The sequence below is a fragment of the Podarcis cretensis genome, assembly GCF_951804945.1.
Source record: "Podarcis cretensis genome assembly, chromosome: 8".
NCBI lineage: Eukaryota > Metazoa > Chordata > Lepidosauria > Squamata > Lacertidae > Podarcis > Podarcis cretensis.
In genome coordinates this window covers 86,678,973-86,692,863 of record NC_137177.1, presented here as the reverse complement: position 1 = coordinate 86,692,863, position 13,891 = coordinate 86,678,973, and the positions used below count along the sequence as shown (strand labels likewise).

The window sequence follows — 13,891 nt, the reverse complement described above, 5'->3', positions numbered from 1 at the left end:
GCTGGATCTGGTTCCATGCCAACGGGCAATGAACATGGAGGTGAGTGATCTCCATCCTGCCCCTCTCCACAGGCCCACCTGGAAAACATCTGAATGAGAACAAAATTTGGCAAAACCTCTCTAATATTTCTTGTTTTCAAAATAATTCATTTTGGTACAGCTGCTTTTTTAATAAGCTAACTGAAACTTCACATTATTGAGAAAAATGTTATGATTACGATTATTATGATGCACCCCCCTCCGCTTGGCACCCTGGGGGAGGGGGGACAGGTCACACCACCCTAAACCCTGTGCTGTTGTCCGGGATCCCTGCTGAAACAGCTGCCCAGAACCTGCCCCACTTCGCTCAAGGGGGAAAAGGCCAGGCTGGGGGCCAGAGATGGGATCCCCCCCAGTGGACCAGGCAAAAGGGATGCATCCTGACTGCTCTCTGGGGAAAGGGCAGAGCGGGGCTTCCTCGGCTGCCTCGAGCCCTGCTGATGTGGAGGGGGCTGACGCTGTGCCAAAAGCCGCCCCGCGGAGGCGACTCGGGCGCAAGAGGCCACCTGCTCCGGGCTTGCTCCTTGGCGCAAAGGGCCCGTCCCCAGCCTCGGCCCGCGGCGCGCCATCGTGCGCAAAGGTGCCCTCGGGTCGGGGCCGCGAAGCCTCCGCCGGCTGAGAGCAAGCGAGCTCGGCCGACGCCGCCTCTCGGAGGCAGGAAGGCCAGGCTACCGGGGAATGCGGCTGCGGCTGCGGCCCTGGCTCTGGCCCGGCGGGGAGGGCTCCCGTCGCCAGTCCCGCCCGACGAGCAGGAAAGGCGGAGCGGAGCCGGGCGCGCGGTCGGGTAAGTGCGGCCGGAGCGAGCCGGTGGGAAGGGGCCGCTCGGATCGGACGGCCCCGGAAGGGAAGCGGGCCGGGCGGGCTCCCTTGGCGGGGCTGGGCGCCAGGGAAGGAGACGCTGCGCGCTGGCGGCCCCGACGGAGGGGGACTTTGCCCGGGGAGCAGCTGCCGCCTCCGCGGCGCCCCCGAGCGCGGCCCGGATGGAGGCAGCTGGAGGGCGGAGGCTTCTCGCAGGTAGACTATTCCTGCCCGGGGAGGCCCGAGGTGAGGACTCGGAGCCCAGTTTCTTTTCCAAGAGCCGCTTCCGGAACCGAGCAGCTTGGAAACGGGGTCTCCCCCCCCCCTACCCTTCGGGCAGCCGGTTTCCAAGCGCCAGCCTACCTGCCTGGTTTTCCCTAGTGGGAAGGCCACCTGCGCCGCGGGTCGAGTTGTGCCGATTCCCCGCCTGGGTGGGAATGCCCGCCTGCCTGCCTCGCTTCCCGGCGCCCCTGGCCCCTTTCCCACGTGCTCCCTTCCGCAATCGGAGGAGACGCCGCCCTTCTTCAAGAACAAGGAGGCTGGCCGGGCAGGGTCACCCAGCTGGGCCTCGCCAGGTGTTTTGGAGCACAAGCGGCCAGAAGAGCATCATGGGGCGGGGGGCGATGGGAGTTGTGGTCCGAAACACCGGGGAGGGCGCCAGCTTGGGGGAGGGGGGGGAGAAAGGGGGTTGTTTATTTGGAAATCGCCAGCAAGGCTCTTTTCCAAGTCAGAAGGCAACAGAACAACAAAGGCAGCTGCTTTGTGCCAAACACCCGAAAACCAAAAACGACCAAATTAAAGCAAACTCGTAAAATTCAGAAGAATGGGTTACATAATAGTCAAGGCTGGCTATCATTGCCTGCTGGAATCTCAGGGCGAACAAACAGGGGCTTGCCTGGCACTGAAATGTCATAGTTGATGCCTGGCAAGCCTTCCTGAGGAGGGTCTTCGATAGTGAGCCCCCTCCCTGCTCCGCACGCACTTAAGGTTGTGAGCCAGGGAGGTTTGGCCTTGAGGCTGGCTGCTGGGATGAAAGGTGTCTCTCCATGGACCAGAGTGATTAGCCGTCCAGGACCCCCTAGTTATCCGCCAGCTCTTTGAATTGTGCCCAGAAATGGATCTGCACTCGGTGTTGTGCTTTAAGAACTGCTGGGATGGGATGTGTATAGCTAGTCCCCATTAGCAACCTAATTTGGGGCAGAGATATGGTGTATAAATTCTTAAAATACTGAAGAGAAACCTAGTTTCTTTTCGGCAGCAAAGACATCCCTTTGGGCTAGGCTGCTCGTTTGGTCAGTCGGCACCTGCCGCTGTCTCATCTCTGATCTGTCCTGATGGGAGCCCCAGAGTTGGTGAGTCTCTCTCTTCCACCCCACTGCCACCAACCAGTTCCTCCTCCTCTAGCCCAAGATATTTTTTAAAAAAATAATATTTATTAAAGTTTTGAAAGTTACAGAAAGAAAAAAGAAAAAGAATTAAACATAACAAAACCATACAATACAACCCAAAAACAAAAATATTACATATACATAACAAAAATAAAACAAAAACAGTTAAAAAAGAAAGAAAGAAAAAAGAAACACAACCAGTACTTTCAATGTTATTAACTTTCTTTTGCTAGTTTCAGCGACCTCCTCACACCTCCCTTTTTGTATTCCACTTCGATTATTTGTTTCAGCAAATCCTTTCCATCTTCCTCAAACTTCTGTCCTATCATTTAACTTAACAAATTCTAACATTATTTTTTCCTTTAATCCAATTACAGTCTATTATACTTAATTCTTTATAACATTTCTGCTAAAGCCATGTAACTTCATTCCAACATCTTTCTAACATTCCTTAATTTTACAATATTTCTGTAGATAATCTTTAAATTTCTTCCAATCTTCTTCCACCGACTCTTCTCCCTGGCTCTAGCCCAAGATTATTAGGGCTGTGGTGGTGGGGGGCTGCACTTCATGCCAATGGATTGGTGGGGGGAGATTTGGGCCCCTTGTACGCTGCGTTCGGCTTCCACCAGCTGAAATGATCCTTTCTAGCATGATGAATTGTGGTCCATTGATACGAGAAGAGTGTCCTTTCCCACCATGAACCTGTGGGGAGAGACCGCTGATAATGTCGAAAGTGAAATGATGGACAATTTAAGCACCCCCAATTTAAACCTAGGGACGCAGGTGGCGCTGTGGCTTAAAGCCTCAGCGCCTAGGGCTTGCCGATCGAAAGGTCGGCGGTTCGAATCCCTGCGGCGGGGTGCGCTCCCGCTGCTCGGTCCCAGCGCCTGCCAACCTAGCAGTTCGAAAGCACCTCCGGGTGCAAGTAGATAAATAGGGACCGCTTACCAGCGGGAAGGTAAACGGCGTTTCCGTGTGCGGCTCTGGCTCGCCAGAGCAGCGATGTCACGCTGGCCACGTGACCCGGAAGTGTCTCCGGACAGCGCTGGCCCCTGGCCTCTTAAGTGAGATGGGCGCACAACCCCAGAGTCTGTCAAGACTGGCCCGTACGGGCAGGGGTACCTTTACCTTTACCTTTAATTTAAACCTGGTGACACCTGCAGGGCCCTTTCCAGGTGACCTTTTGGCCAGGTTCTGTCTGCAGCAGCTTCTCCCTCCCCGACTTCTGTTTCGTGATAACGTCAACGTTTGCTTTCTCTTTTCCAGCGACAGCAGGAGAGGCATGGATCCCGCCCGCAGGAGGCCTGCGTTGCTCAACCCTTTACAAACAAGATGAGGGCTTAGCCTAACTGGACCTTTTTGGACGTTTTCATGGTGAACGCCAGAATGGAGCCTTCTGGATCCTCCAGTCCTTCGGACCTAATAGACTTTCTGACTGATTTAGGAATAAGAGACGTGACCTGTGAAACTGGAGACAGCTTAGGAGGGGCGGGTGACCTGCTGACACCTTCAGAAACCCCCCAGACTGAAACCATGACTCCCCTTCCATTCTTGGGCCTGGAAGACATAGACCTCCTCCAGGGTAGCTTGGAGGGCCTTGGCTGGAGCAGAGGTGAAACGTCCTCTGAGAAACCATCCCCGCCGCTGGCTCAGAGCCGTGCTGAGGAATTCCACTCTGGAACTTGCCCTTCTTCAAAGCACCTGGAGATTGTGCAGCCTGGGAGGGAAGCATCTCAGCAGCCGCCGGAAAATCCGAAGAGCCTGGATGGCTACAGCAATGATGCCACCAAAGCTCTCTTCTCGGCCAGCATCCTTCAAGCTGAGCTATGCTTCCTGGACCTGCAAGGGGCAATTGACCGGCAGAAGGAGCCACTGAGGAGTTCCTCCCCTAGCCTTGAGAAGGTTCTGGGGATGCCCGTCTCGCAGGACTCGGCCACCTCCCATGAGCCTTTGCTCCTGGAGAGCGATAGTGGGGAGGAGCCGGAGGAGGACTCAGAGAGGCACGAGGATGATGATGATGATGAAGGCTCACTGGAGGAAGAAGAGGAAGAGGTGGAATGCTTGTTTTACGACAACCCGCTCTTTTGTGCGAGTCCAAGAACCACCAGCTCCGAAGGACCATCTCTCTTGGGCTGTATGGAAGAAAAGGCCTTCAAGGAAGATGGGGAAGGAATTCCCACCTGCGGTCTGACCTCTACGGATTGTGCCCACAGCCTGCCGTGCCAGACAGGTGTGGCAATGAGCCTTGCATCCACGGACTCCGAGCCTGCGCCTGAGCCAGATCCTGGTGGTAACCCATCCCCAGGCCCTTACCCAAGCTACGTGCCTCATTACCGCTCCTTGTCTCCCCTGGTGATCACAGAAGGGGAGCTGGAAAGTGCCTGCCCGGTGGAAGAGGAGGAGAGGGAGCTGCCTCATTGCTTTGCTCCCTTGTCGGACACGTCAAAGGAGGTGAGTCCTGAGCATCCAGCCCGGTGTTGCTGCTGCTTCCCTGGGCCAGGCTGCAGGGAAAGGTGGTCGTAGCCCAGAGCTCCGCCTGGCCTTCGAAAGGTCAGCCATCTCTGCGTAGCCTACCTTGGGAACGAAGGAGACCTGCTGGCTGCAGGAAGGGTGCTTAACAATTCCCCATCTTCAAAGACGGTGTACTACTGATGCTGCTTCTCTATAACAGCCTGGCTGCCCACCCTCCCTCCAGCACGGTAGCCTTCCCTACAAGCAGACATGCTTCATGATGGGATGCAAGGCCCCCTCGGAAGCCCCCACCATCGTTTGCTCCCCTCCCTCCCTGGTCCAGCGGCTCACAGGCTGCCATTCTCTCCCCCCGCAGGTGCTTAGCAAACATCGCCCATGGACTGGGCTGGCAGGAGGCTCCATAGGCAGGCAGGGTCTTCCCAGGGTGGGGTGAGGGGGCCGGAGCTGCTCTCCAAGGCCGGGCTGCCCTGCCCTGCCCTTCTCTGACCTCTGGGCTTTGTCTTCCAGGTCCAAAGCTTTTTCCCGGACCAGCTGGACCACACACCCTCCAGCAATGATTTGGACCAGATGACTCCCCCAGGTGAGTCCTAATAATAATAATAATAATATATTTATTATTTATACCCCACCCATCTGACTGGGTTTCCCCAGCCACTCTGGGCAGCTTCCAGTTTCAAGAGCCAGTGTGGTGTAGTGGTTAAGAGCAGTGGACTCGTAATCTGGTAAACCGGGTTCGCGTCTCCGCTCATCCACATGCAGCTGCTGGGTGACCTTGGGCTAGTCACACTTCTCTGAAGTCTCTCAGCCCCACTCACCTCGCAGAGTGTTTGTTGTGGGGGAGGAAGGGAAAGGAGAATGTTAGCCGCTTTGAGACTCCTTCGGGTAGTGATAAAGCGGGATATCAAATCCAAATTCTTCTTCTTCTTCCAACCAAATATCAAAAACAATACAGCGTCACATTAAAAACTCCCTAAACAGGTGTCTTTTAAAAGTAAAATAATTGTTTATCGCTTTGACATCTGCTGGGAGGGCGTTCCACAGGGCTGGTGCCACTACTGAGAAGGCCCTCTGCCTGGTTCCCTGTAACCTCACTTCTCGCAGCGAGGGAACTGCCAGAAGGCCCTCGGAGCTGGACCTCAGTGTCCGGGCAGAACGATGGGGGTGGAGACGCTCCTTCAGGTATACAGGACGGAGGCCGTGGGCTGCATACCATCTTTTAAGAGCATCAGGTAACTACACTCACGGTCTCTCCTGCCCATCTCCTCCGGTTTGCCCAGAGCACCAAAGGTTCAGCTATTCCTAGAAAGCTGGACTTTTCCTTTGTGACTGCCACCCCACCCCCCACACTTAAGAGGTTTGCTGGCTCACTTCTCAGCTGCCCTTTATCTTCCCAATAACCTTTGAGATCAGGTAATCTCAGGCTGCTTGTTCTTTATTTATGGTTTCTGTTGGTTTTAATTGGTCTTGCTGCTATGGTCTTTCGGTGAAAAGTGGTATGGAACATATGAAAATTATGAAATTATGGAACATATGAGAATTAATTAAATGAAGTGGAGCCCTCTGGCCTGCTTGTTCAGCCCCAGTGATTGGGTGAAGAGAGATTCTATAATCCAGAAGCCTTTGGCTTAAGAGAACACGCACACACATGCAAATTCACTCCCGCTGCAAGAAATGCTAAGGCTCTTTAGCTTCTTCACTGTGGAAATGTCCTTGCACTCATGTGCAGGGTCACTCTCCTGAACCCACACTTTTTCTCCCCCCCCCCCTTTTTACATTTTTAAAAGATTTTAAACATCTTTATTGAAAGTTCAAAAAGTACGCAATTATATGTGCACTAAATATTGTGAGACGTAAAAGAGAGCAAAAGAGAAACAGAATATAGAAGGGAAGATAGGGGGGGACCCCAAACTGTATTCTTTACAAGGTTGTTATTGTACTTCACCAGATCTTAACCTATTACAGTATTTGTAAGAATGGCACTGTGGGTTAAACCACAGAGCCTAGGACTTGCCGATCAGAAGGTCGGCGGTTCGAATCCCGTTGCTCAATCACTGCTCCTGCCAACCTAGCAGTTCCAAAGCACGTCAAAGTGCAAGTAGATAAATAGGTACCACTCAAGTGGGAAGGTAAACGGCGTTTCCGTGCGCTGCTCTGGTTCGCCAGAAGCAGCTTTGTCATGCTAGCCACATGACCCAGAAGCTGTACACCGGCTCCCTCGGCCAATAAAGCGAGATGAGCACCACAACCCCAGAGTCGGTCACGACTGGACCTAATGGTCAGGGGTCCCTTTACCTTTTAAGAATGGATACCAGATACAGTATCATTGAATTTGTCCATGGCAAGTCTGCATTTATATGCAAGTTGTTCTTATGTTGCAAGTTTGTATAAATCTTCAATCCAGTTGTAGAAGGGAGCCGCATTTTTATTTTTCCAATTCATCAGTATCAGTCTTTTTGCTGTGGTAAGGGCACAGAGAGTCTATTCGTATTGTCCTTTTGTAAATATTCAAGAGGATATTTTGCTCTGTAAATGTAAGGTTGTTCCGTACTTTTCTGTTGATCGTTTGTTACCTTCTGCCAAAAATCTTTCAATATAGGACAATGAAAGAACATATGTTTTGGAGAAGCATTATCCCTATTGCATCTGCAACAGTTAGATACCTTAGATAGCCATTTTTAAAACAAATGTATTGGGGTCCAGTGAGGGACGCGGGTGGCGCTGTGGGTTAAACCACAGAGCCTAGGGCTTGCCGATCAGAAGCTTGGCGGTTCGAATCCCCGTGACGGGGTGAGCTCCTGTTGCTCGGTTCCAGCTCCTGCCAACCTAGCAGTTCGAAAGCACGTCAAAGTGCAAGTAGATAAATAGTTACCGCTCCGGCGGGAAGGTAAACGGCGTTTCCGTGCGCTGCTCTGGTTTGCCAGAAGCGGCTTAGTCATGCATGTCCCATCCATTCCTCCCTCCCTTCCCGCCCAGGTGTTGACTTGCCAGCCCAGGAAGGCCTGCTGTTTTCCGTCTGCAGCACCTCCCTGGTGACCGCTCTGCTGCAAGAGCCTTTGGAGAGCCACCCTGCCCCAGAACCTCCGTCTCCTGCACAGATCAGCTGGGCTTCTTCCAGCTTCCGGGCCCTCTCGGCTCCTGCTGCAGAGCAGAGTCGGTGGCAGGAGGAGCACAAGCCACAAGCCCCATCCCGTGGCCACCCACTGCCTTCGTGCGCATGGGTGGAGGAGCCCAGAAGTACTTCCTGCCTGCAGGAGGAAGTTGCTGCGGCAGATTTGCACTTGGCCTCCCTCGGTGGTGCGGAAGGGAAGCTGGAGAGCTCAGCAGAGGGTCTCGAGATGGTGCCCGTCGTGGATGGAGATGAAACCTTGGAAGAGGAGGAGGACGAGGAGGAAGAAGAAGCACCGGCCGTACAGTAAGTTTGTTCCCTTGGGTGTCTCCTGGGGCCTTTCGCCTCGGTTCATCTGCTAGACGCCCACAACATCCTCCTGGTGTGGTTAAGAGGCTGGGCCTGGGCAGATGCAACCTAGCAGCAGCCTCCATGTGTGGGGAAGTGTCTCCTTTGCAGAGGCAGCAACTGCCTCACTAGCAGCTTTTTTTTTTTTTTTATAGGATATTTATTGAAATTTTCAAAATATTACAAAATGAAATAAAAAACAGAGAAAAATACAAAAATAAAAATGATTGATAAGTTAAAAAAAAGAAAGAAAGAAGACAATCCCCTCCCACCATATAGATAAGAAAAAAGAGAAAATTCAACAATTCAACACAGACAATTACCGTATTTTTCGCTCTATAAGATGCACCAGACCACAAGACGCACCTAGTTTTTGGAGGAGGAAAACAAGGGAAAAAAATATTCTGAATCTCAGAAGCCAGAACAGCAAGAGGGATCGCTGCGCAGTGAAAGCAGCAATCCCTCTTGCTGTTCTGGCTTCTGGGATAGCTGCGCAGCCTGCATTCACTTCATAAGACGCACACACATTTCCCGTTACTTTTTAGGAGGGGAAAAGTGAGTCTTATAGAGCAAAAAATACGGTAATTGTTTTTCTTTTTCATGCTTGTTGTCTTTTCTAAAACTTAATAAAAATATTTATTAAAAAACAACAACAACAACAACACAGACAATTAAAAATATTTACAAAAAAGAAAAAAAGGAAAAAACAAATTCATTATTTCCAAATCCTCAACTGTCGTCACTTTCTTTCTTAGACGTCCTCCTCCTCCCTTTCTTTGTATCCTAGTTATTAATTATCCCAGCAAATCCTTTCCATATTGTAAAAAAATCTATCCTTGCTTTACCCTAAACAATTTTAATCTTATCTTTCTATAGTAAAATAAATCTTAAATCTTAAAACTTAAATCTTGTCCATACCAGCTTCTCATAACCATAACATTCTTTCATAATTCTTTAAACATTTTTACTAAAACCAAATAATTTCATTCCAACATTTTTCTAATGCTCATCAATTATTATAAAACACTTCTAATAAAAAAGAAAAAAAAGAAAAAAAATGCAAATAAATCCGATCTTCATCCAACGTCCCTTCCTCTGGTTCCGGGTTTTGTCAGTCCTCATTGTCAGTCCTCATTATCACGTCGATCTAGCTGGCAACCTTATATCCGAGGCCCTCAAGTCTCTTCCTTGACCCCTCCCTAGCAGCTTTGAGGAGCCTCAGCTGTCCTCTGCTGCTTCCTCCTTTCCTCCTTCTGCCGGATCCGCCACCCTTATGAAGACTTGACATTTTCATTTCCCCAAAAAGTTTTTGATTTGAGTTTCCATTGAAATGAGGCTGTATTTTAATGTTTTAATGCTGTATTTTAATCTTGTTTTTAACTTGTATTTCAATCAATTTGTTTTTATATTGGGTGTTCGCCGCCCTGAGCCCGGTCGGCTGGGGAGGGTGGGGTATAAATTATTATTATTATTATTATTATTATTATTATTATTATTATTATTATGGCTTGTGGCTCTCAGGATCTCTTTCCTTCAGGGCTGCTCCAGCTCTAAAGCCGTGTGGGGCAGGGAAGGGCACCGTGTTGCAACACCCATCTGAACAGAAGCGTTGCTCCGTACATCCTAGAGGGAGAAGGGCAGAGGGGCAGCCCACCGCTGGCCCACACACAGACCCACAGACATAGTGCGATACTGCCAGGCAGTATCCATCTCCATCGTTCTGCCCGGACACTGAGGTCCAGCGCCGAGGGCCTTCTGGCGGTTCCCTCACTACAAGAAGCCAAGTTACAGGGAACCAGGCAGAGGGCCTTCTCGGTAGTGGCACCCGCCCTGTGGAACGCCCTCCCATCAGATGTCAAAGAGAAAAATAACTACCTGACATTTAGAAGACATCTGAAGGCAGCCCTGTTTAGGGAAGCTTTTAATGTTTAATAGGTTATTGTATTTTAGTGTCCTGTTGGAAGCCACCCAGAGTGGCTGGGAAAACCCAGCCAGATGAGTGGGGTATAAATAATAAAATATTATTATTATTATTATTATTATTATTATTATTAGGCTGCCAACTGCAGGGGAACTCTGGGTTGCCACTGGGGGGGGGCGGGAAGAGGAGGCGACAGGGGTCCTGCCCCAGCAGCAGCCAAACTTCCAAGGGGCTGATGTGCCAGCGGCTGTCCTTTTCAGATGGATTGGGGCATCCATCGTACTTCTTCACGCAGCTCGTAGTTAAACTGTGGAACTCACCGCCACAGGGCCACCAACTTGGATGGCTTTAATTTGTGGAGGAGGAGAGGGCTATTGTTGGCTGCCAACCAGGATGGTTATGGAATCAGTCGTGCTTCTGAATATCAGTTGCTGGAAACCACAGGACAGGAGAGGACTCTTGTGCTCTGCACAATCTTGCAGGTTTCGCATAATGGGTATTTGATCAGCCGCTGTGAGAAGAGGATGCTGGACTAGAATTGACCTGATCCAACAGGCTCTTATTATGTTGCCTTTTACCAAGTCCATCTTGTTCAGTATTGCCTACTTTGACTATCAGTATCTGTCTGTCCAGGGGCCTTTCTTTGTTTTGGATTGGGACTCCACCCAGCATGTGAGGAGATATATGTAGATATAGATAGATAGATAGATAGATAGATAGATAGATAGATAGATAGATATATTGGATTGGATTGATCTTTATTACGGCCATTGGCCCGTTACACGACAGTTTCCCATACCAACATATTATACTTAGACCTCCAGATTTAAAATCGCCTAAACTTACAAAAGACAAACAGGAACCGAAGCAAAACAGAAACAAGGACGACCATCATACATTAGATAGATAGATATAGATATATAATATTTTTTATTAATTTTAACATATACATTATAATGTGTACCACAAAACTTATCACTTATACAATCTTTTTAGACTTCCTTCATCATCACCTCTGATGATCCACCGTTTTAACCACTTCTTATGCATTTCTTAACTTAATATTGCCTTTACATCTCTTAACACATCATCCTCCCCCTTGTCCATTTTTACAATGCTTCTAATAATACTCCTCACAGAACTTCTTGCAACCCTACAAACGTTGTCTGTTCTTCACAATTACTTTTCAAATAGTCCGTAAATTTACTCCAGTCTTCCGTGAATTTCTGGTCTCGCCGGTTTCGAATCCTTCCTGTTAGTTTATCTAATTCTGCATAGTCCATTAACTTCATCCTCCATTCTTCAATCGTCGGTAACTCTTCTTGCTTCCATTTCTGGGCCAATAATATTCTTGCTGCTGTTACTGCATATAAAAAGAGCTTACATTCCTTTCTATTTATATCACTCCCCACAATGCCCAATAGAAATGCTTCTGGTTTCTTTATAAATGTATATTTCAACATTTTTTTCAACTCATTATATATCATCTCCCAGAAGCATTTCACCTTTTTACATTCCCACCACATGTGATAAAATGTTCCCTCTTTTTCTTTAAATTTCCAACATTTATTACTGACTTTATACATTTTCGCTAACTTGACTGTCCAGGGTCTTTCAGGGTCTCTTTTATGCCTCCCTTGCTGCACCTCCTTTTAGTTCCAGGGTCCTCACTCCCTCAAGACTTCCTGTCAGTTCAGACCAGACCACTTTCAAGGGAGGGGGCACCTGCTGGCCAGCCTGGCTTTGGATTGCTGGCAGTCTCTTTTTATTATATAATTTTTTATTGAATTTTCCATTTTGTAATACAGTGGTGCCTTGCAAGACGAAAAGAATCCGTTCCGCGAGTCTCTTCGTCTAGCGGAGCAAGCCCATTAACAGATTAGCGCTATTAGCGGCTTAGCGGCTTTTAGCGGCTTAGCGGATAAGCAGATAAGCGGCTTAGAAAAAGGGGGGGAAAGGGGGAAAAAGTCGGAAAAACTCGCAAGACATTTTCGTCTTGCGAAGCAAGCCCATAGGGAAATTCGTCTTGCGAAGCGCCTCCAAAACGGAAAACCCTTTCGTCTAGCGGGTTTTTCGTCTTGCGAGGCATTCGTCTTGCGGGGCGCCACTGTATTTAGAGACATCATTTTTATCCATTTTACTTCTTTAGCTCATAAGAGCCTGCGACTTCCCTCCCTCCCGCCCGCCTCACGGTTTTCAAAGTTAACCTTTATCTCAAAGCGTTTATATGTTTTCCAATTTATGTTTCACTTCTTCAAAATATCACATTTTTTAAACAAATCGAAACAGGGAAAGAACCATTATCATTACAAGTCTTTTTACAACCCTGCTAATGTTGTTAATTGCTTACAATGGTCCTTCAAATATTGTATAAATTTACTCCAATCTTTTTGGAATTCTTGATCACGCTGGTTTCGGATTTTTTCCTGTCAGCTTCGCCGATTCCACACAGTCCACCATCTTCATCTGCCACTCTTCTTTCATTGGGACTTCTTGTTGCTTCCATTTTTGAGCTAAAAGAATTCTTGCTGCAGTTGTTGCATACATAAAGATTTTTTTTTTATCTTCCTTTGGTATCTCTTCCCCTACTATACCCAGTAAAAACGCTTCTGGTTTTTTAACGAAAGTATTTTTATACATTTTCTTTAACTCATTATATATTTTTCCCCTGAATTGATTTTTGAATTCTGAATTTACTGTTATTCAATTTTTATGCTGTATTTTATGCTGTTTTTTGTTGCATCAATTAAGTGTTTTAAATTTGTTGTTAGCCGCCCTGAGCCTGGTTTTCTGAACCGGGAAGGGCGGGGCATAAATAAAAAAATATTTATTTATTATTATATATCATTTCCCAGTAAGCTTTTACCTCCTTACAAATCCACCGCATGTGATAGAAACTACCTTCCTTTTCTTTACGTTTCCAACACTCCTTAGCTCTTGTACTATACATTTACCGCATGCAGTGCATTAAAAGAAAATGTTACGAAAATGATGTGTAGATGGATTGCTGGCAGTCCCAGCCTGAAAACAGAGGTGGTATCACCCTGGGCTGGACCATGTGAATTGGCCACTACTCAGCCACAGAGACAAGGGGCAGCAGCTTCGGTGTTTTCCCATGGGACGCGGCTGCTAGCCCTCCCCATGAAAGCTCCCCGCTTTGCAACTGGCCTCTCGCTTTCCTTTCTTTTTTTTCCTTTTTAAAATTTTATTATTTCAAAACCAAAAAAATATACAAACATCAAATTCAAAATCCATATTCATTTTCTAACAGAAGCCTATTACATAGTTTACTTAAATTAAAATATATCTAATTGCTCTAGGCTTCCCTTTGCTATATGTAAATACAACACAATTAACAAATTATATTATAAATGTTGTTGTTGTTTAGTCGTTTAGTTATGTCTGACTCTTCATGACCCCATGGACCAGAGCATGCCAGGCACTTCTGTCTTCCACTGCCTCCCGCAGTTTGGTCAAACTCATGCTGGTAGCTTCGAGAACACTGTCCAACCATCTCGTCCTCCGTCACCCCCTTCTCCTTGTGCCCTCCATCTTTCCCAACATCAGGGTCTTTTCCTGGGAGTCTTCTCTTCTCATGAGGTGACCAAAGTATTGGAGCCTCAGCTTCAGGATCTGTCCTTCCAGCACTCAGGGCTGATTTCCTTCAGAATGGATAGGTTTGATCTTCTTGCAGTCCATGGGACTCTCAAGAGTCTCCTCCCGCACCATAATTCAAAAGCATCAATTATTCGGTGATCAGCCTTCTTTATGGCCCAGCTCTCACTTCCATACATCACTACTGGGAAAACCATAGTT

At 48.2% G+C, this 13,891-nt stretch overlaps 1 protein-coding gene across 2 annotated transcripts in view; it reads left to right on the top strand.

Moving 5' to 3' along the window:
• The first annotated feature begins 675 nt into the window (after window positions 1–675).
• PSD4 (pleckstrin and Sec7 domain containing 4) overlaps window positions 676–13,891 on the top strand; it is a 31,677-nt gene continuing 18,461 nt past the window's right edge. Inside the window, exons 1-4 of one of the 2 annotated variants that reach the window (XM_079987451.1) lie at window positions 676–823; window positions 3,495–4,679; window positions 5,208–5,280; window positions 7,674–8,112. In XM_079987451.1, the coding sequence (XP_079843577.1) occupies window positions 3,600–4,679; window positions 5,208–5,280; window positions 7,674–8,112 (1,592 nt within the window). In that variant the 5' untranslated portion in view covers window positions 676–823; window positions 3,495–3,599. Of the gene's footprint in view, window positions 824–934; window positions 1,084–3,494; window positions 4,680–5,207; window positions 5,281–7,673; window positions 8,113–13,891 lie in introns of those variants that run through there. The other variant, XM_079987450.1, reaches the window with a different exon arrangement.